Consider the following 20958-nt stretch of genomic DNA (forward strand, 5'->3'; position numbering starts at 1 on the left):
CTACCATTCACAAAGGTTTGTACGGATAGAATTACAAAATTAGAGTTTGCCTACCTTCACATACTCAAAATATTCCATATTGGTCCTTTCACCACCAAGTCTCACAGGAACTAGAATTACAACAGCCTTCTCGTTACCCTTATTACACTGCAGGTCATAGACATCAGCATTGTAAACTAGTAAGGAATAAATATGGGATAAAACATAAAATTAATACTATTCAAAACTTATCTCCATTTAAATGAATACGAAAGAAGTAACAATTTTATACAAATAACATCAAGTTTATTCCAGTTTGAACAGGCAACTTACTAGTACAGTCCTGAGCAACATAAATTGTTATTCCCTGCAGTTCTGGATCTGAGCTCTCTTCAATCGCCTTCCTAAAAGAATTTTTCATCAAGAAGTAAAATTATTTTGGGGATATTTATTTGAGAATGTTAAAGGATATTCAGGTTCTACTGTTCTTAAAACATGTTGCAGTTCTGGGGTACTCTCCTGCAGAATAGGCTGTTTCTATATTGCCCCACATATACTCTTGGGCAAGTCACCAAGGAGTTCCATGACCATTCGGCCGAGTACTTTTTACAGGTCATGGAAATCCAAGGTAACTTCCAATATCCTCATATTTTCCAACAAGGGGTACTTTATTTATTATAATACACAAGTTTTAGTGAGTCATGTAACAAAAATGACATCACTAAACACCATTTATAAGGATAGAATTTACAGGATATTCATGGCTTTGTGTAATATACATATACACACACACAAAAAAAAGGTTTTCAGAATAAATGTGTACTAAAAAATAACATACCTCAAAAGATGAGAAACAACTGCTGGACCATACCAGTCTCCTGCCACTTTGCCTGAATTTTTCCCTAGCTTCACAAGTTGATGTAAACCAAAATAGGCAAGTGGGTAGTCTGCAAACCAGGATATTATTTTTCTGTGCAAGTCCTCAGAATATCTTTTCTTTTCACTATTTTGCAATGGTTGCTTGCCTAATGAAACATATTCTTCATTTTCAGGGGAAGATTTCTCAAGCGATGGATCAAGTTTTCTAGCAGTGTTTGCTGTCCAAAAGTCAGATTCAGAACAGAAAATGTCCAGTGCCTCTGTCCAAGTCCAGTCTAAATTAAAAGGTTTAAAAAGTGACAGGTATAAGCTGCATTAATTATCAAACAATTCTAAGCTGATAGTATTTCATTGGCTCAGTGGTGTTTGGTAAGGTAAAGATCATTCTTAAAAAAAAAAAAAAAAAAAAAAAAAAAGATTAGCAAAAACTGAATATATTTAGTAAGAGAAAACTGCCCTCAGTTTATGGTTATTAAAGTAAAATTACATTTTTCAAAACTGCTGTGGAACGGTTTCCACAATAGGGGTAATTTACAGTTCACGAAGAGCAATTTTGGAGGAAGTTGAAATGTTTTTTATCCCCACAATGCAGTGCCCCCATAATGCTAGTGCCATTGCATCCACAAGGTGGAGATGTGTCTGATTCAATTGTGGGTGAAGTGGCAAAGAACGCGGCAGGTCGTGCCCCCATATGGAATTGCAAAGAGCAGCTTTGGACTCAAATACCTTTAATAAATGGAATGAAATTAGTGCAATACCTGCAACAAACTTTGCTTAACTGCAGCTGCATTTGCAGTAAGTAAATGATGGCTAATAGTGTTTTTCTGCTTTAATGGCAGAATATTTAAACAGTGGGATTCAGACAGGATCTCAGACAACTGTGCACAATAGCTTTTGGTTTTTTTTTTTTAAATTAATATTTTCCAAATTTTTTTTTTTTTTTTTTTAATATACAATTTAAAAGATTACTTTTAACTATACATTACAATCACTAGGGGTGACTAAAATGTGTCATAACTTGATTCACATCATACCCCCGGCTGGAGTTCCTGTTAACTACACTACGGGCCAGGGTTCTTGTAAATGAGCACCACAGAGGTATCCTCTTCCTGCTTCTTCTGTCTTTACCTTTACCAAAAAAGTGAAAAGCCAAACGTTAACAAAAAAAAAACAAAAAAAACTTTTCACTCTATTGCACATGCGTCAGCCCCAGGCATTAAAGACAGAAGAAGTGGAAAAAGAGGACCACTCTTTGGTGCTTGCTGAGAGGAACCTCAGGCCAGTGCAGTTTTCCCCTAACAGGAACACTGGCCCAAAGCACCAGGTCACTGGGAGATGCCTAACATTTGGCATCCCAAAGTGATGCATCCCAAAGTGATGTAGACTGTACTATTTACTAAACAATACTAACCTCTTCCCAGGAAGTGTACTAGCAATCCCTGTGCCAACAGCATTTGACCAGTACGTAATGTGCAGCCCCATCCACAATCTGTTGTCCATGATGATGATTCTATTTGGGGAAATTCTTTTCTATAAGTAAGCCATATTCTGGAAATGAAATCCTTCCGAAACTCATCCACATTTCCAGAAAGGTCTTCTTTTGAATCAGAGCCAGAATTAGAACAATCATCGGCTGTTACGCCAGAATCTAAACAGAGATAACACATCTATGATGTTTTATGTTTACTGGGTTTCCCCATCAGAATCAATAAAGTACAATAAGAGTTTATATGCACAAGGCATGATTTCTCCTGGTTTGTGTATTTCAAAGTTCCCACCTGTCTCATATTTTGTGTGATATTTCTGATTTTCTAAAAGCCTCCTAAAAAACTAATTCAATAAGGAAGGATGGCATATGATTTTACGAAATATTTTTTTTTGTTTGTTTGGTAATCGGGAATGCAAGTCTACAATCTGCCTGACTGGTCAGCCCATCTGTTACATACAGATGACTCCTGTATAAAGGTCTGTGTATAAAAAGTAGCCAAGCATCCTAAAAGCAGATCATTCATGCCTGTAGACATTTTCAGTTAAGTCACACAGTAAGCATGCAGGCTTGGGGACAGGAGCCTGGATTAGGTGGAAAGTTACCAGAGCCAAGGGCTTCATGTCAAGGATACAGCATTTTGGTTGTGCTTAGTTAAGGGGAACTATCGCGAAAATTAAAATGTAATATATTAAATTAGTATGCTGCAGCATACTGAAATAAGAAGTTTTCTAAATATAATCAATTAAAAATTCTGCATCGTTTCTGAAATCAAGTTTATCTTCACTATTCCTCTTTCAGCATCTGTTTCTCTTCATTCTATTTTCTTGCAGAAGTTGGGTGTCAGATATTCATTGAAAGATCCAATAAATCATATGGGGGAGGGGCTTCCTTTCCTAGCAGATTAATTAGAGCTCATTCAAATAACAGATTTCAGTACAAACAAAATCTACCAAAATAACTGCATTTTGCACAAATTCTGCATGTAGAGACACATGGGGGCAGATTTACATAGGGTCGAATATCGAGGGTTAATTAACCCTCGATATTCGACTGCCGAATGTAAATCCTTCGACTTCGAATATTGAAGTTGAAGGATTTACCGCAAATAGTTCAATTGAACTAACATTGCACCTCGGTAGGTTTTAGGTGGCGAAGTAGGGGGTTGAAGTTTTTTTTTTTTTTTAAAGACAGTACTTCAACTATCGAATGGTCAAATAGTCAAACCAATTTTAGTTCGAATCGTTCGATTCGAAGTAGCCAATTCGATGGTTGAAGTAGCCAAAAAAAAAAACAAACATTCGAAGTTTTTTTTTAATCTATTCCTTCACTCGAGCTAAGTAAATGGGCCCCATGATGTCCGGTGATTTAAATAGAGTGAGCTCTAATACATCTTCTAGGCAAAAGGAGCCCCCCTATAAGATATATTGGATCTAACTGTCAATGAATATATGACCCCCAACTCCTGCATGAAGAGAGAATGAAGAGAAACAGATAGATAGACAGACAGAAAGTGATGATAAACTTTTTTATTTAGATTCAAAAGAAAATTGATTTAACGTTAGATATTAGGGGGCAGATTTATCAAGGGTCAAATTTCGAAGTACAAAAAACTTCGAAATTCGACCATCGAATTGAAAAACGTTGAATTCGAAGTTTTCACCGAATTTGGCAATCCTACAATCGAATAAAAATCAAAAGAACGATTCGAGCGTACTTTATAGGATCATTTATTTAGTGAAGATAATAAATACAGAAGGAGCTATTTGATTTAAGTGTTAAGCACAATACAGAAAAACTAACAGGGGACTATTATTACCCCCGTTTCCTTTTTTAGTCGAGCAAGTAGGGATCCAATATTTATTCTGGGCGTTTTCGTTGAATTGAAAGGGGATACTTTCCTTCTTTTTCTTCTTTTATATAAACTTGATTATTTTAGAGACAATGCTGAATTTTAATTGATTATATTTAGAAAACTTTTTTTCAGTATGCTAAAGCTTACATTCAATTTTCATTTTTGCAATAGTTCCCCTTTCAATGAGAGCTGGACTAGTGGTCTGTAGAAGAAAGCAATTAGAATGCTGGCTACAGTATTTGTGCTCCTGCTAAGATCTTCATTTTTGCTAGATGTGATAGTAGGACAGGGGTGTGCAGTATATAAGACCGTGGTTACAGTATGAATATGGAGAGCTGGGGATGCTCACTGACAAAACTTCCATATGAAGCAAAGCCCACATGCATCTAATGCTCTAAGCAAATAAAGTGTCTACAATGAAATTTCTAAGGCAAATGTCACATTAAAAATAAGAACTAATCATCTTAATGACTTCTTTCATGATTACATGTATTACTTTTGCCACATGATACAACTGAAGTGGACTGTTACAAGGAACAAATGCCTAAGAAAAGGAGAAGAAGACACTGTAAATTTAAATCTAGACTGCCCAATAGCAAATAAGCCATTTCAATAGCTCGGGCATTTGGTACATTTCAGTAGGTTGCAAAATTTTAGCTATAACTTGGTAACCACGAACAAGAAGAATAGTGTGAAACAGCCAACACAAGCCATTTTCATTCAATTCTTGCCTGAAAACCAGTACCCCTTTGAGTACTGCAGGTATGTGCTGATTTGAGTGACAAGAAAAAACAAGGCTCGCAGAACCAGTTCAGTATAACAGGTTACCATGTTTGCTCTGCTTTTTTCATTACAAAGTAAGGTTTGCTACAGTGATAGATTAGTACTGCACGTAACGTAATAAAGGAGTTGGGTGTGTTTCAGTCTGGTGTTTTTCTTTGAATATGTCAAATTATATCAGATATCTGTTCTATGAATAGCCATTTTTTCTACAGTGGATGTAGAAGTCAATATATAACAACACAAACTGAAGAAAAAGAGAAAAGTAAAACAAAACCAAAAACACAGACACACAAAATCTTACCTTCATATTTGAAATGGTAACATTTGCCAAGTAAAAACACTGGTGAATTTCTCTTGAAGTAGGTTTTTGTTTTCAATACCCAACCTTTAAAGAGGGAAAAGAAAATGAACTGGATTCTAACATATTAGGCTTTTGCACACTGGGGTGTTATCTACTGATGTTTTTCAATGGAAAAAACTACCAACTATGTATTTTCGAAGCAAACCGGCTGTCACTTGTACTGTTACAAGCAGTTTCCATTGAAAGAGCCTTAATCTTTTTCACAAATGATTTAAATTATAGCCTTCATTTAACAAAATATGCATATAATAAAAAAATCCTGAAATACATGAGCTAGCTCTGCCTTTTCTGCATCATCCTACCATAGACTCAGTTAGGTCACACTTTGACTACAGAAATGCTAAATTTTGCATTATATCTAGAGGGGAAAGAGTGCTGCAAGAACTCAAATTCTCAATGATTTCTGAAACATTGGTAGTAATGTTATTTCCAAGGATTCTAGCAAAGTTATCTGCTATTTCATGTTTTGCCTATGAGCCAAATGCAGAATTAATTGTAAATTGCTATACATATAGGATACACATGGACTACTTATAAACACGGAGTCTTGGTGGTTGTGATTCTGCCTTATAGTGCTGAATTTTATGTTTAATTTTGACAGGCATTATCTGAGAAGAGTATGTACGGTCTCTTGAACCTATGTTAACTGGCTGGTGATTTGAGGAAAAAAAATACATTTGAATTCAAACAGTCAAATCAAAGAAGATGAAATATATGTTTAAAGATGCAGTTCACCTTTTGATCAACTTTAAAGGAACAGTTCAGGGTAAAAAAAAAAAAAAACTGGGTAAATAGATATGCTGTTGAAAATAGAGAGATTTTTGTACTTACCGTTAAATCTTTTTCTCTTGTCCTATATTGGGGGACACAGGCACCTTGGGGATGAAGATCCTGCAGCTGAAGAATGGACACTCTGCCTCCTGCTCTGGGCTTCATACTCTGCCTCCTACTACATTCAGTTTCAACCGAAGAAGGAGCATAGCAACCCAAAACAGAAAACTATAAAAAAAGAAAAAAAAAAAAATACTCCACCAGGAGAAAAACGTTTACAACCTAAGTTGTCAAAATTTCAGTGTCAATAAAGGAGGGAAGGCCTGTGTCCCCCAATATAGTACAAAAATCTCTCTCTTGCCTAATTGGGGGACACAGGCACCTTGGGGATGTCCCAAAGCAACCCATGAGGGTGGGACACCGATACCCCTATGATGGTGCTCAGTTAACTGTCTGTAGCACCTTCCTCCAGAAGCTGGCTTCAGCTGATGCCTGTGTGTGTAGCCTGTAGTATCGCGTGAATGTATGAAGGGATGCCCAGGTAGCCGCTTTGTCCCGATGCCGAACTGCTCAGGAAGTACTGAGAGAATGTGTTGAATGGGCTTTTACTTTAATCGGTGGAGCTTTCCCATTCCCCGCGTAAGCTCTAGAGACTATGGAACGAATTCACTTGGCTATCAGAGTCTTAGATGCTCTAGTCCCTCTTTTAGGTCCAGTGGGCACAATGAAAAGAGCTTCCACTTTTCGGATATCCTTAGTGGCTTCCAAATTAAACTTGATTGCCCCGAACAACATCCAACTTGTGTAGTTTACTCTTGATTGGACCCTTGGGTTTAGGACAGAGAGAAGGAACAATAATACCTTGATTGAGATGGAAGGCAGGACGACGGAGCACCACCTTATCCTTGTGAATTATGGTGAAAGGAGACTTGCATGAAAGAGCTGCGAGTTCGGAGACTCTCCTGGCCAATGTGATAGCCAGAAGAAATGCAACCTTCTCCGTAAGAGTGGTAAGAGGTATGTTGCCTAACGGCTCATAAGGATCGTCTTGTAAGACATTAAGTACCAGGTTGAGATCCCAAGGCAGGACTGGGTATCTGTAAGGGGGAGCTAAACGTGTTGCCCCCTGAAGAAAGGTTCTAATGTTATCCTTTAATGCTAGCTTTTCTTGAAAGAAAATTGACAATGCCGATACCTGTATCTTCAGTGAACTCACTGCTAGTCCCTCAGTCAGTCCATCCTGAAGGAAGGATAGGATTTCTGTTGCCTTCCTTGGGTCTAAGCTCTTCGTCTCACACCAAGTGATGAATGTCTTCCACACTCTGTGGTAGATCTTGGCTGAAACAGGTTTCTGTGCACGAAGCATGGTGGGAATTGCCTCAGACGGTGCTCCCGTTCCTTTTAAAATGAAGGCTTCAATAGCCCACTGATGAGAAGATGGGTGGACTATGGGACCTTGTGCGAGTAGATCGACTCTTTGTGGGAGATGAAATGCCAAGGCTATTATGTCTGCAAACCATGATCTTCTGGGCCAGAAAGGGGTCACGAGGAAGGTCTTGATGACCTTCGGTAGAAGTGCCAGGGTAGGAAAGATATAAGTCAGGGAGAAGTCCCACTGAATCACCAGTGCATCCGCTGCATGAGCTTGTGGGTCTAGGCTTCTGGCTACAAACCTTTGGACTTTGCGGTTGTGTCTGGACGCCATGAGGTCGATATCTGACAGTCCCCACTTTTTTACGATGAGCTGAAAGACTGTTGTGAAGACTCCACTCTCAGTGATCGATAATCTCCCTGCTGAGGTAGTCCGCTTTCCAGTTGTCTACTCCTGGAATGTGTACCGCAGACAGAGCTGGAACATTTTGTTCTGCACATGTCAGAATCGTGCTTGCTTCCTTTAGAGCCGCTGGGCTTCTGGTGCCCCCTTGGTGATTTATATACGCCACTGCTGTGATATTGTCAGACTGTATCGGCACCGCCTTCCCCCGAAGAAATGGTGTAAATCTTTCCAGCGAATGTCGGATCGCTCTTAGCTCTAGAAGGTTGATGGGAAGCGATCTTTCCTCTTGGTCCCAAACACGCTGGACCGTTCTTAGGTCCCGTACTCTGCCCCACCCTCGGAGACTGGCGTCTGTTGTGAGCACTGTACAGAGGTAGCTGGGGAAGGGTTTACCGAGGGATTCCCGAAATGGTTGAGTCCACCAGTCGAGCGAGAGTCTTGACTGTGGCAGGGATGAATATCCTGCGATTTAAGTCCTGCCGATCCTTCCTCTGGTGCCGCAGTATTCACTGTTGGAAGTGTTCTGGTGTGGAACTGTGCATATGAAATTGCCGGGAAGGATGCGACCATGGTACCAAGGGTCTGCATGGCTGATCGGAGAGGAACAGTGTTGGCTAACTTGAGGGCTCTAATCCGATTCTGTAGAATCTTGGCCTCGTCTCCTGGGAGCAACGCCCTTCCCTTCCTGGAGTATAAGACTAGGCCCAGGTATTCTATCGTCTGTTTTGGGTGAAGGTTGGACTTGTAGTTGATGACCCAGCCGAATCTGGTTAGGGTCTGGAGTACCAGAGAGGTATGGAGTTCGGCAATTTCTGCCAATGGCTCTTTTACGAGCAGATCGTCTAAATAGGGAATGACCATTATTCCCTGGAGTCTGAGTTCCTCTAGTGCCGCTGCCATCACCTTGGTGAAGGTGTGCGGCGCCGACGACAGTCTGAATGGGAGTACTATAAACTGCCAGTGTTTTCTGTCTGCATAAAATCAGAGGAACTTGTAATGAGTATGTGAAGGTACGCTTCTTTGACGTCTATGACTGTCATGAATTCTTCGTATTCCATAGCTCCCAGCACTATTGATTCCATCTTGAAATGGCAGCGCTTGACTAGAGGGTTGAGAGATTTTAGGTCGAGAACTGGCCTGAGGGAGCCATCTTTCTTGGGGACCATGAGGAGGTTGGAGTAATATCCTTTTCCTCGGTCGGTGTTGGGAACAGGTTGAATGGTTCCCGCTGCTGCCAGGCCTCGGATGATCTCGAGGAACTTTTCCCTGTTGGGCTTTTGCTTGGGTAACCGGGATATGAAGAATCTGCGGGGTGGGCACTGTGTGAATTCTATAAAGAGTCCTTGAGACACCACCTGAAGAACCCACTGGTCTATTACTTTGCTTTTCCACACCTCCCGAAAGGACTTGTGGTGGCCGCCAGTTGAATCTCTTCAGGGGTGGGCATGCCTTCATGCTGAGGTGGTCAATAATGGTATTTTTGGATAATCTAGAGACAGGAGGGTCGACCAAAGGAGGGGTCGACCAAAGGAGGGGACGACTATAGATCAATACACTCTTGAGGGAAAGGGTACGTTTGTGAGAAACGTCTAGAAGGTTGCACCCTGTGATCGGGGGACTTCCATTGTGACTCTAGCTGTTTGTAGGCTGGAAAGAGGCATGGACTCTTCTTTTTTTTCTTAAAGATATTCTTTGCTGGTTCAACCATGGTTGCGATGTCTTCAATATTAAGCGTACGAAGTACCGCTTGAATGAGGCCTTCCACCTCCTTTTGTGTTCTGGGGGTGTCATGGTTTGGGTCTAGATGTTCCTGATCGGACTCTTCCTCTGACTGAATCAGGCCTTCCTCGTCAGAGGGAATGAGTTGTTCCCGTGAGGAATCAGTCGGTGAAAAAGCGTGTTCGCTTAGATCTGGAGGGACGCTGTTCGGTTCTGGAGGGGTGTGATAGATGCTTTAACACCCTGACTAATGTCTCGGGCATGCGGGCCAAGTTCTGAATGCCTGCCAGTGAGAGGGATAGTGCCCTAACCAGATCTGAGTCTGAAGGAGTAGCCACGGGGGGTGGCGAGGGTGCAGTGGGTCTGCATGCCAAACACAGGGTTAGCCGAAGCCGTGTGCAGTTTTGCCTTGCACGTAGCGCAGGCCAAGTAAGAGACCTGGGTGTTAGTGCGTGTCTGAGCTGAGGACTTTGAGGCCCTGGGCTCTTCTGCTTTGTCTGCCATGTGCTCCTGTAACCCTTAGGGATTGTTTTTATTTTTTTTTTTACAAGGAGGCAGGGGTACCCCGAGCTTAATGAAGGGTTACATGGCAGAGAATCACTCCGTTCTGTATGGAGAAGGAGAGAGAGTGAGGGGAGGGTAGGGTTAACTACCCTGAATGAGACGCATGGCGTGCTTGTTCTCCTGAGGGCAAGAACAACACTTGCCTGTCCTTTGCTCGGTTTCCTGGTGTAGTGCCTGCAAAGGAGCCTCTGTTCAGGGCTGAGGAGGAAAGGATACTTGCTTCTTCAGCTCCTCTGAGGCGCGCCACCGGAAGCCAGTGAAAGAGAGAGAGCAGAACCCAGAAGTGCGGCTCAGCGTGGAACGCAAAACCAGCACCAAGAGAGGAAAAAGTGCGGCAGCCCAGTAAGAAGCTGCTGAAGGGGGAAATAAGTAAGAAAAAGAACACCATAAAGGTAGAGAGTACAAAGGGGGGTTGAAGAGTGAGTAACTCACCTGTCAAGCCAGCTGTTCCGTGCCTTGAGTCGGTGCATGAATAGATTTGTATAACAAAACGCATAAATATCTATGCATACATGTATATACCCACGAGACCTGGGATATACCACTGCTGCAGACCTCCGGAGAGTGGGAAAAACAACGCAGGGAGATAGGAGCGAGCCTGCAGGCCTCCGAAGAGCGGGAAGGCTTTCTGGCAGAGGGTATCTAGGAATACCTATCAGCTGGAGGGGATCTTGAAAGGATCAGTGGCCCCTTAGAGTGGCATGATCTTAACCCGGGGTCCTGATCATTTGCTCCAGCCACCAAAATTGTGTCTTCTCCTTCTGAGGACACTAATAGAAACTGAATGTAGTAGGAGGAGGCAGGGGATGAAGCCCAGAGCTGGAGGCGGAGTCACAATTAAGTTAGTGTCCATTCTCCAGCTGCAGGATCTTAATCCCCAAGGTGCCTGTGTCTCCCAATTAGGCAAGAGAATTTTTTTTTCCCCCTAATATAGTTAATTAGCCAAAAATGTAATATACTGTATAAAGGTTGGAGTGACTGGATGGTAACATAATAGTGAGAACACAACTTCCTGCTTTTCAGCTTTCTTGGTTACCAGTCAGTAACCAATCTGTGACTTGAGGGGGGGCACATGGGTCATAACTGTTGCTTTTGAGCTGCATGCTAAGGATCAATTGCAAACTCACTGAACAGTTTCCCATGTGACCCCCCTTAAAGGACCAGTAACATGAAAAAAAAAAAAGTAAAAAAATTCGTTAGTACACATCAAAAAATAAACACCAACACAAATTATACTTTAAAATCACATAGCCTTTATTAAGAAATAATTTACAGAAACTGCACTTCCTGTCCTGTACAGAAACGGCGAAAAGGCGACCATCGATCCTGCTAAGCTCGATTTCTCCTCCTGGCTACTCATGGATGCGATGCAGTGACTGCCCGGGCCCCCTTCCTCCTCCTATACGATGGATTTGGCCGCTGATGAAGAGAAGCGGCAGCCAGCGCAGGGGGGAGAGAAACCCATTCACAAAATTAGCAATGAGCAGCTGTAGGTACAACGGCAGGATCATCTGACGCCTCCTGAGCGCATATCAAAGGAACCTGCATGAACTTTACAGCCTGTGTCTAGTGGCAGCGCTGCTCCAAGCACAACTCCCACAGTCAGGCTCTGTATGGCTCCGGCGATCGTTCTAGTGGGTCAAGTCCGGGAAGAAGAATTCTGCGCTGTATCCTGTGACTAATGCCACACACAGCATTTACACTCTGACATTGTTAGTGCTACTGATGAGAAACAGGGGTACAGGTCTGTAGCGCTAATGGTACAGGATACAGCGCAGACTCGCAAGTCTGCAGTCTAATGGAGTATTTGCAAAGGGAGTCTTTGGCAGTGATAGGGGTTTTTGGTCACGGTGAGGACTATCACCGGAGCCATACGGAGCCTGACTGTGGGAGTTGTGCTTGGGGCAGCGCTGCCACTAGACACCGGCTGTAAAGTTCATGCAGGTTCCTTCGATATGCGCTCAGGAGGGGCGCTCAGGAGGTGTCAGATGATCCTGCCGTTGTACCTACAGCTGCTCATTGCTATTTTCGTGAATGGGTTTCTCTCCCCCCTGCGCTGGCTGCCGCTTCTCTTCATCAGCGACATCATCCATCGTATAGGAGGAGGAAGGGGGCCCGGGCAGTCACTGCATCGCATCCATGAGTAGCCAGGAGGAGAAATCGAGCTCAGCAGGATCGATGGTCGCCTTTTCTGTACAGGACAGGAAGTGCAGTTTCTGTAAGTTATTTCTTAATAAAGGCTTTGTGATTTTAAAGTATAATTTGTGTTGGTGTTTATTTTTTGATGTGTACTAAGGAATTTTTTTACATTTTTTTTTTGATGTTACTGGTCCTTTAAGGTCGCTGAATAACTCAGTTAGAGAGCTGAAAAGCAGGAAGTGGGTTCTGGCTATTATGTTACACATCCAGTCACTCCAGCCTTTATAGATTAAATTTGTGGCCAACTGACTATATTAGAAACATTTTTTATTTTGCACAGCCTATTTACCCAGTTTTTTTTATACTGAACTGTTCCTTTAAAGGAAATGGAAAGGCTTGCAGCACATGGGGGTGCCACATGTAAGGCAGCATTACAACCACTAAGACGCCATGTTTATAAGCAGTGCATGTAACTAAATATATTAGAAAAATGTTTTTATTTTGCGCAGACTATTTACACAGTTTTTATTTCTACACTGTTCCTTTAATATGATGTAGGGATAGTCTGAGAATTAACAAATGGTTTCAAAGTTTTTGTGGTTTTAAGTTTTATCTTATTGGTCATCAGCTCTCCAGTTTATAATTTCAGCAGTTATCTGGTTGGCAGGTGCCAATTTACCCTAGGAATCATGAAGAGTTTGAATGAGAGACTGGAATGTGAAAGTAAAGTAGAAAGGTAATAGAAAATTACAATGCAGCCTCACAGAGCAATAGATTTGGGCTGCTGTGGTCAGTGACCCTGGTTAAAAGCTGGAAAGAAAAAGAAGGAAAAAATAGCTAAGAATAAGACATCTTATAACATAATAAAAGTTGTTTTTAAGAAGAACTATCCTTTTGAGATCACACATTTTTTGCAATATGCAATATGTGTTTTAATGCATTCAGATAGCATTTCAAAACCCCCAAGGTTAAATGGCCATGTGTATAAAAGCAACCTGTAAGAAAGAAGAGCGATTGTGAACTGAAGTTATCTAAAGAATGTGGCAGAAGAGTTTCACACGGTCAAACTATTCATTATAGATATACAATACACAAAAGCTATGAATATCGTGTAAATTAAATCCTTATAAACGGTGAGTTCTGATGTCATTTCTGTCACATGAATCACTGAAACTTGTGTATTATAATAAATAAAGTACCCCGAGTTGTAAAATATGAGGATATTAGAAGTTACCTCGAAGTTCCATGACCTGTATAAAAACACTCGGCCTTTGGCCTCGTGTTTTTATATGGACATGAAACTCCTCGGTAACTTATAATATCCTTATATTTTACAAGAGGGGGGTACTTTATTCACTATATATCAAAATTCTGCTGTATTGACAACAGGACCTGTTCAGCATTGCCAAACTTAAGAGAAACAAAAATAGCTTGTACCTACTGCAAGCTATATCACATAACATAAAAAATACATAAAACTTACTATATTTCATATTGTGCCATGCAGATAAGAACTTAGATTTTAATTTCTCCACATCATCTGTGCCACTGGCTTCCATATTTATGTCTGGAAAGCAAACCCATGCCTTTCTTATTCACATCATTACCTAGTAATGCAAAAAGATAAGGAGTAAATTAGCAGTCAAACTTTTAAAGTGCAAGAAGTTACCAAAAAAAAAAAAAGAATGAATGAAGGCCAACCAGATAGATATGCAGAGGAACTAATATATTGCCAAATAAGACTGCAAGAATTAAAGGACCAGTAACAGTTTTTTTTGGGTTTTTTTTTTTTAAACAATTCGTTTGTACTTAACAAAATATAAAAAAAAAAATTACTTTAAATTTGCAGTCTTTATTAAGAAATAACTTACTGAGTCTCCGCTTGTGCTCCTCTTCAGAAGCCGGCGACGATCCATCGCGCGGCGCTCAATTTCTCCTCCCTGGCTATCTCCTATAGAAGACAGGGAGGAGAAATCGAGCGATGCACGATGGATCGCCGCCCTGTCACCGTTTCTGAAGAAGAGCACAAGCGGAGAATCTGCAAATAATATAATAAAATAAGCAAAAAAACTATTGTTGTTGTGAATAAAGCTTAGATACCAAAAGGACCCTTAATTAGCTAGTTGCCTGCTAAAATACAAGACCATGCTACTTTCATGAATTTGTGAAACCTTGGTCTAGTAAAAATATTCTTCTAAACCTCTTATATAGTTTGAAAATGAATTTGAGGGACTTGATTATTAAGCCTTAAACCACATGTGAACATAATGTGCCACACCTGCTGCATGTTAGGGATCAAGCAATCCTCTTTAAATGTTACAAAGTGAGAAAAGATCCTACTTATTCATGGTTTAAAAATATTGAAATATTTTGGGAGGTTTGTCAGTGTGAAATCCAAAGGCTTTCCCTGTAAAACAGAGACAGACTAGACTGTTAGGGGGTTATCAAAATCCGAATCAATTTGATTTTTTTTTTTTTTTTTAAATAAAAAAAGTCAGACCTTATTTATTACTAAAAAAGCACGATTAGTTCGGGGAAAAACTCAATAAAATCGAGCGATAACCCGTATCATACCATTTTTTCAGATTTTTCCCCCGAATCGCTAAATTTTTTGGGGCTTTTCCCCGAAGAGACAGAATTTTTCAGATTTTTGCCGAAAAGCCCAAAATAATCGGATTTTCAGACTAATTCCAGCTCAGACCACAGAAACTTCCAAATAGGATAGGGACCTCTCCCATTGACCTTGGCAGGTCTGTGATGGCGGATTTTCGGTTTTGGGCATTTCGCAGCCTTGCGGTATAATATATCTTAATAAATTAGCAGATTTTTTTTCCCCACTATTCGGATTTTCTATGAACCTAGAGTAAAACTCACACTCAGGCGACTTCATAAAACAAAGTGTAGCGATTGCTATCCTGCTTGCGATTTTCATTCTAGCCAGCGGGAGGCAGTTCCGGGAGATTAGCTGCCCCGAAAGAAGAGGAAATTTGTCACTGGGCAACTAATCTCCCCGAATCTGAGCGTATGCCTCTGCCCAAATGTACCAGGCGAGCTGTACAAGAAGCAGAAACCTAAAATAATTTCCTTTCACACCCTCCCAGCAGGGGGAACGCTTTATACATAGCAGTCAAAGTGGTGGCAGATAAAACGACTACGCTGTGCAAGTGTCCAGTTGCAAACAAATAATCGATTTCTATTTCCTTTAACCACCAGCATCCCCCCCAGAAAACAAATGAGTTGAGCAACTGTTCGCTGAAATACATATAGGGGCTATATCCAAATCCAGAGCCAAAGGGGGAGGCATATCACACCCACAGGCCCCGGTCCTTCTCATTGAACACACCGAACAACCGATACAAAAGTAAGTTTGCTTAGCGGCACCACTGTCTCTGCCGAGTCTGTACCTGCTCATCTTTTGAGTAAAAGCACGGCGCTCTGCCACTGACCCTTCTCACTGCAGCTCCAGGTGAGGGGGAAGCAGAAACAGTGGAACGCAGGAAGTCGTCTTGAGCTCTCCACTCCGGAAGAATAGGACAAAGTTAGCGTACCGTAATGCTCCGAAAATAACATCCAACCACTTCCCATTAACAGATTTGTGGCAGATTGGATCGGAGGGAGTCGATGTCATGCGAGTTCGAGTGTCAGATTTCCCAAGGGTATGATAAAAGTTTGAACCACAGAAATATGGTCAAACTTTCATTACCTGACAAATTTTGTAAAAGGAACATGGTAATTAGGGGGCGTGATCACAAAATGGGCGTGGTCAACACATTTCCAAAATGTTGGGAGGTATGAGGTAGTAAGGATGAGTGTGGCTTTAAAAACTGAAATCATTCTATTCTGCTGGTCGGTGTTAAAACTTGGAACATGTTAATCATTTCCTGGGACTATGAGGAACGTCTGACTCTCACATGAGCATGAACTCACTCTCCGATTCAATCCGAGGGAGTTGGAATACGGAACGTATTTTAGCAGTATTACGGTACGCTAGCCCCTATCCTATTCTTCCGGAGTGGAGCGCAATACGGCTTCCCTGCGTTCCACTAGATTCCTGCTCCCCCCTCACAGCCGGGAGTTGCAGTGAGAAGCGGCCATGGCTGAGCGCCGCGCATTTGCACAGAAGATTAGCAGGTAAAGACTCAGCAATGCGCAAGGAGGGGCTGCCGTTAAGCAAACTCCTTTGTGTACATTATAGGGGTTAATCAGTTCTTTTCATTGTGTGATGTGTCCAGTGAGAAGGGGCCTAACGGGGGATTCTATGGGTGTGATCTGCCTCCTCCTTCGCCTCCTTCTTTCTGCCGGCTCTGGACTTGGATTTAGCGCCGATCTTTATTTCAGCGAGCAGTTGTGCCATTCAGTCTGTCTTTGTCTGGATGCTGCTTTTTACAATGACAGGAGGAATTGCAAGGTGAATGGATGTGGGGTTGTTGCTTTTGTGTGGGAGGCGCGTCAGACAAAGATGAAGTGGGAGAGGGGCTGCTATTGGGACAAAAAGTGAAGGAAGTGACTGGGAGCAGTTACATTGGCAAATACAACATCCTGACTTTGGTTTGCTTTTATTTAGCGATCTCCCCATTTATTAGGCGGTACCCGATGACACTGGTGGTACCTGTTATAGTTTCATTCCGTTCCACTGAGGCTGACACACAAAACATCACACACACACAATCACACACACAGCAAAGACTGTCGCTGCAGGGCATATGCCGGGGACACTGCTGTGTCTCTTTGTTAGAGGATGGGATAATCACTGACCAGATGGAGATACTCAATAAATAGCCAAATATTATCCCGCTTAGATTAAAAAATAAAGGGACTGTTCACTTTTGAGTTAACATTTACTTTGACACAGAGAGTGATGTTCTGTGGCAATTTGCAATTGATTTTCATTATAATTTTTTGTTTTTTGAGTTATTTTGTTTCTTTTTTTCATCAGCTCTCCACTTTGCAAATTCAGCAATCTGGTTGTTAAGGTCCACATTACCCTAGTAACCATGCATTGATTTAAACAACAGACTGGAATATAATAAGGCTAGGATCTGAATATCAATGTGAGTAATAAAAAGTCTCAATAATGATAAATCTGTAGCCTTACAGGGCATTTGTTTTTAGATGGGTCAGTGACACCCTTTTGAAAGCTAGAAAGAGTCAGAAGAAAAAGGCAAAAACTATAAAAAAAAATAAAAAAATGAGGACCAATTGAAAAGTTGCTTAGAATTGTCCATTCTATAACATACTAAGGCTAAGGCCACACTAGGCGATAGCGCCGCGAATTGACTCGCGGCGACTTTTCGCCGCGACTTTTAAGCCGCAATCGCTGGGGAAACTTTTGCGCTGGCGTCTATGGGGAATCGCGAAAAATCGACAGCGTAAAAACACACGCGGCGATCTTTTTTCTATTGTCGCTCGAAATCGCCTAGCGAGGCAATTTCGAGCGACAGTAGAGAAAAGATCGCCGCGTGTGTTTTTACGCTGGCGATTTTTCGCGATTCCCCATAGACGCCAGCGCAAAAGTTTCCCCAGCGATTGCGGCTTAAAAGTCGCAGCGAAAAGTCGCCGCGAGTCAAATCGCGGCGCTATCGCCTAGTGTGGCCTTAGCCTAAAGGTTAACTTAAAGGTGAACCACCCCTTTTAATTTCTTCAAAGCAAACAAACACATTTTATCAGGGATATGAAATATACATGGGTCCACCAGCTGTCCGTCAGCCAGAACTCCCAGCATCCAGGGCGCTTGTGTTTGTAGTTACATACTAACATGACAAGCCGGCATGTCACTGCTATTTTTATTTCATTCAAGAGTCAGGTTTACATTACAAGGTTTTCATTTCCGTTTTACAAATATATATTTGCTACTAGTAGTACTGTTAAAAGCTGATGTCAAATTTCAGCATAAGGCATATGAGCTTATTTAACTTGACTATTGTTGTAGAATAAGACCGTTTTACATTGACAGATTCAGTAAAGACGAGTCACTTTTAAACTTTGGAAATGCACCTTGTTCAATCATTTGGTCAGTGAGACATGTAATATATAAGTTCCTTCTTTACATGTATCTCATTGACTGTTACTGCTGCTTTATGTTTGTTACTGTTGTTGGCTTCACAGTCTTAAAACAGCTGTAATTGTTTTAGTTACAGTAAAAATAACTGCAAGGTAAACATGAGCTTTGTGCTGGAGAGTTTTTTGCATTACAGTGCTATGTCTATAATGCCTCATCCCAAATTAACATATTTACACATTCCAACCATGCAACCAATCCCTACACACACTGAGTCTAAATACATGCCTACTACCATCTAAATAAACATTAAATAACTCATTCCCCATATATCTAAACTCGTCAGTGCCTTCCTTTTCTGGAATGAGCACGGTGCAGCCTAACATAACCCCCCCCCAAAGCAATAGGCAGCTAATTGTTATTGACCATTTCTAAAGTGGAATCTGACCAGTAAATAAAGTAAGTTAGTACCTGCAGCCATATGTTTGGTCACCAAACTTAGCAGGAGAGATCAATGTGATGACGGGGGAAAGTAAATTAAGATAGGCAAGATAAAACCACTTAACAAATAATCTACAGTATATTTAGGCAATTGTCAAAGAAAGCAATGGGAAGTGCTTGTCAGATATTTATGTTTAATTTCCATTGAGCTGAGAAGGGCTGTGGGGCTTCCAAGACTTACTACTAGTAGTTAAATAAATGTGCTGTGGTGTTTTGATCACAGCAACAAGTAGCAGTCTTTAAGCAGGGGACGTGTATGAGACCCGTTAAAGTCTCTAAATATCGTACACTTTCCCCCTATTGTTGTCTCCGTTGACACTTGCCAGGGAACACTGAATGCAGACGTTCATGAGAGGCTCTAGTTAGACGTGGCTGTACATGTTTTAAGTGCAGTGACAACACTAAACACATCTTGAGAAAGAGATTACTTCATGTGTATAATTTCAATGTTCACGAGTCAGCATTCTACAAACCGACACTGTGGTCCAGTTGCCACCCTTCAGAGTATTCTTTACACTCATTGGGGGTTATTTATTAAAGTCTAAATGGAAAAAACTCTGCTATAGGATTTTTTAAAGCCCGATGCTGCAAAAATTCTGAATCCAAAAATGCGGCATCTCAGACCTGCCGAGGTTGTATATATGTCGATGGGATCCTATTTGGAAGTTTCTTTGGTCTGCGCTGGAACTAGATCAAAAATACGACTATTTCGACTTTTCGGACAAAAATCAGAAAAAATCTGTCTTTTTGGGAAAAATCCAGATAAAATCCTATGATTCGGGGAAAAATTCAGTAAAAAATCGTATGATTTGGGTTTTCGCACGGTTTTATCAAGTTTGTCCTCGATCCAATTAAATCGTGCTTTTTTTAACAATAAATAAGATCACATCATGGATTCTAATTTGGTCGGACTTTTTTATTTTAAAAAATCAGAATAAATCGGATCTTCATAACCCCCTTTTTGTCAGTGTTCCAGAGACCCTTGCTGTTCCCCCCCCCCCCTCAAAAAAAAAACCTGCAGTAAATCGAGGATAAGGTTTATGACAAACCTAATTTCTTCACTCTGTGTTTACCAGTATATATCATGAGAGGGAACTTCCATACTAGGCTATGTGCCCTGACCAAGATATTTTCTATAAGCTTCAGTAGCAATGAAATGCTTTGGGGATAAGACCTATTTATAAGAGACAAGAAATATGACACATTTCAGTCTATCATACATGTAAAGGGGAAACACACAAAGTAGGGGTTGTGCCATTGACAAATACCTTCTAAAGGCTTGCAATCTGTTATCTGGAAACTTATGATACAGAAAGCTCTGAATTATAGGAAGGTCATCTCACATAGACTCCAAATAATGCAATGTTTTATAATTATTTTCCCTTTTCTCTATAGAAATAAAACAATACCTTGTACTTGATTCTATCTAAGATATAGCCAATCCTTATTGAAGGCATCCTATCCTATTGGCTGTAATTAATGTTTACGTGATTTATTTAGTATTAAGTAGAGAGTGATATTCTGAGACAATTTGCAGTTGGTTTTCATTTTTTATGTTTTTTGGGTTATTTAGCTTTTTTTGCAGCAGCTCTCCAGTTTCCAATTTCGCGTATCTGGTGCTAGGGTACAATTTACCCTAGCAACCATGCATTGATTTGAATAAGACACTGGATTATAAATAGGACAGGCCTGAATAGAAAGATGAGTAATAAAAGGTAGCAATAACAATACATTTGTAGCCTTACAGAGCATTTTAGATGAGGTCAGTGACCCCTATTTGAAAGCTGAAAAGAGTCCGAAGAGTAAGGCAAATTATTCAAAAACTATTAAGAAGAAAAAATGAAGGCCTATTTAAAAGTTGAGTAGAATTAGCCATGCTATAACATACTAAAAGTTAATTTAAAGGTGAACCACCCCTTTAAGGTATGGAGCCCAAAATTATGGAAAGACCCCTGTACTTTACAGTCTATTTGCAAATTCAAACATTTTTATATGTTCTCTGCATTCTTTTAGTTGCTCAAACATTAAAATGTCTGAATTCATCCTCCATTGCCTTTTCGCGCAATCGCCTGAAAGTCAGAGTTCAAGTGCCTTTCAGATGAATCTTATCTGCAAACATGCACTGCCCTGTAGCTTTCAACTGAGA

General features: G+C 40.9%; 2 protein-coding genes across 18 annotated transcripts in view; one reads left to right on the forward strand and one right to left on the reverse strand.

Moving 5' to 3' along the window:
• The window catches only part of atg4c.S (autophagy related 4C, cysteine peptidase S homeolog), a gene marked incomplete at its 5' end in the record, with an annotated part of 28385 nt that extends 14465 nt beyond the window's left edge, over window positions 1-13920 (reverse strand). The window contains 6 exon segments of the mRNA NM_001094780.1: window positions 55-176; window positions 313-383; window positions 818-1133; window positions 2270-2506; window positions 5284-5367; window positions 13797-13920. Of these exon segments, the coding sequence (NP_001088249.1) occupies window positions 55-176; window positions 313-383; window positions 818-1133; window positions 2270-2506; window positions 5284-5367; window positions 13797-13872 (906 nt within the window).
• A 2160-nt stretch (window positions 13921-16080) lies between these two features.
• Window positions 16081-20958, forward strand: part of dock7.S (dedicator of cytokinesis 7 S homeolog) — an 81409-nt gene continuing 76531 nt past the window's right edge. For 10 of the 17 annotated variants that reach the window (XM_041561364.1, XM_041561365.1, XM_041561367.1 and 7 more), the window contains exon 1: window positions 16081-16295. In XM_041561364.1, coding sequence (XP_041417298.1) covers window positions 16225-16295 — 71 coding nt within the window. In that variant the 5' untranslated portion in view covers window positions 16081-16224. Of the gene's footprint in view, window positions 16445-16533; window positions 16722-20958 lie in introns of those variants that run through there. The other 7 variants (XM_041561371.1, XM_041561374.1, XM_041561375.1 and 4 more) reach the window with 3 other exon arrangements.

Source organism: Xenopus laevis, chromosome 4S (genome assembly GCF_017654675.1).
Source record: "Xenopus laevis strain J_2021 chromosome 4S, Xenopus_laevis_v10.1, whole genome shotgun sequence".
NCBI lineage: Eukaryota > Metazoa > Chordata > Amphibia > Anura > Pipidae > Xenopus > Xenopus laevis.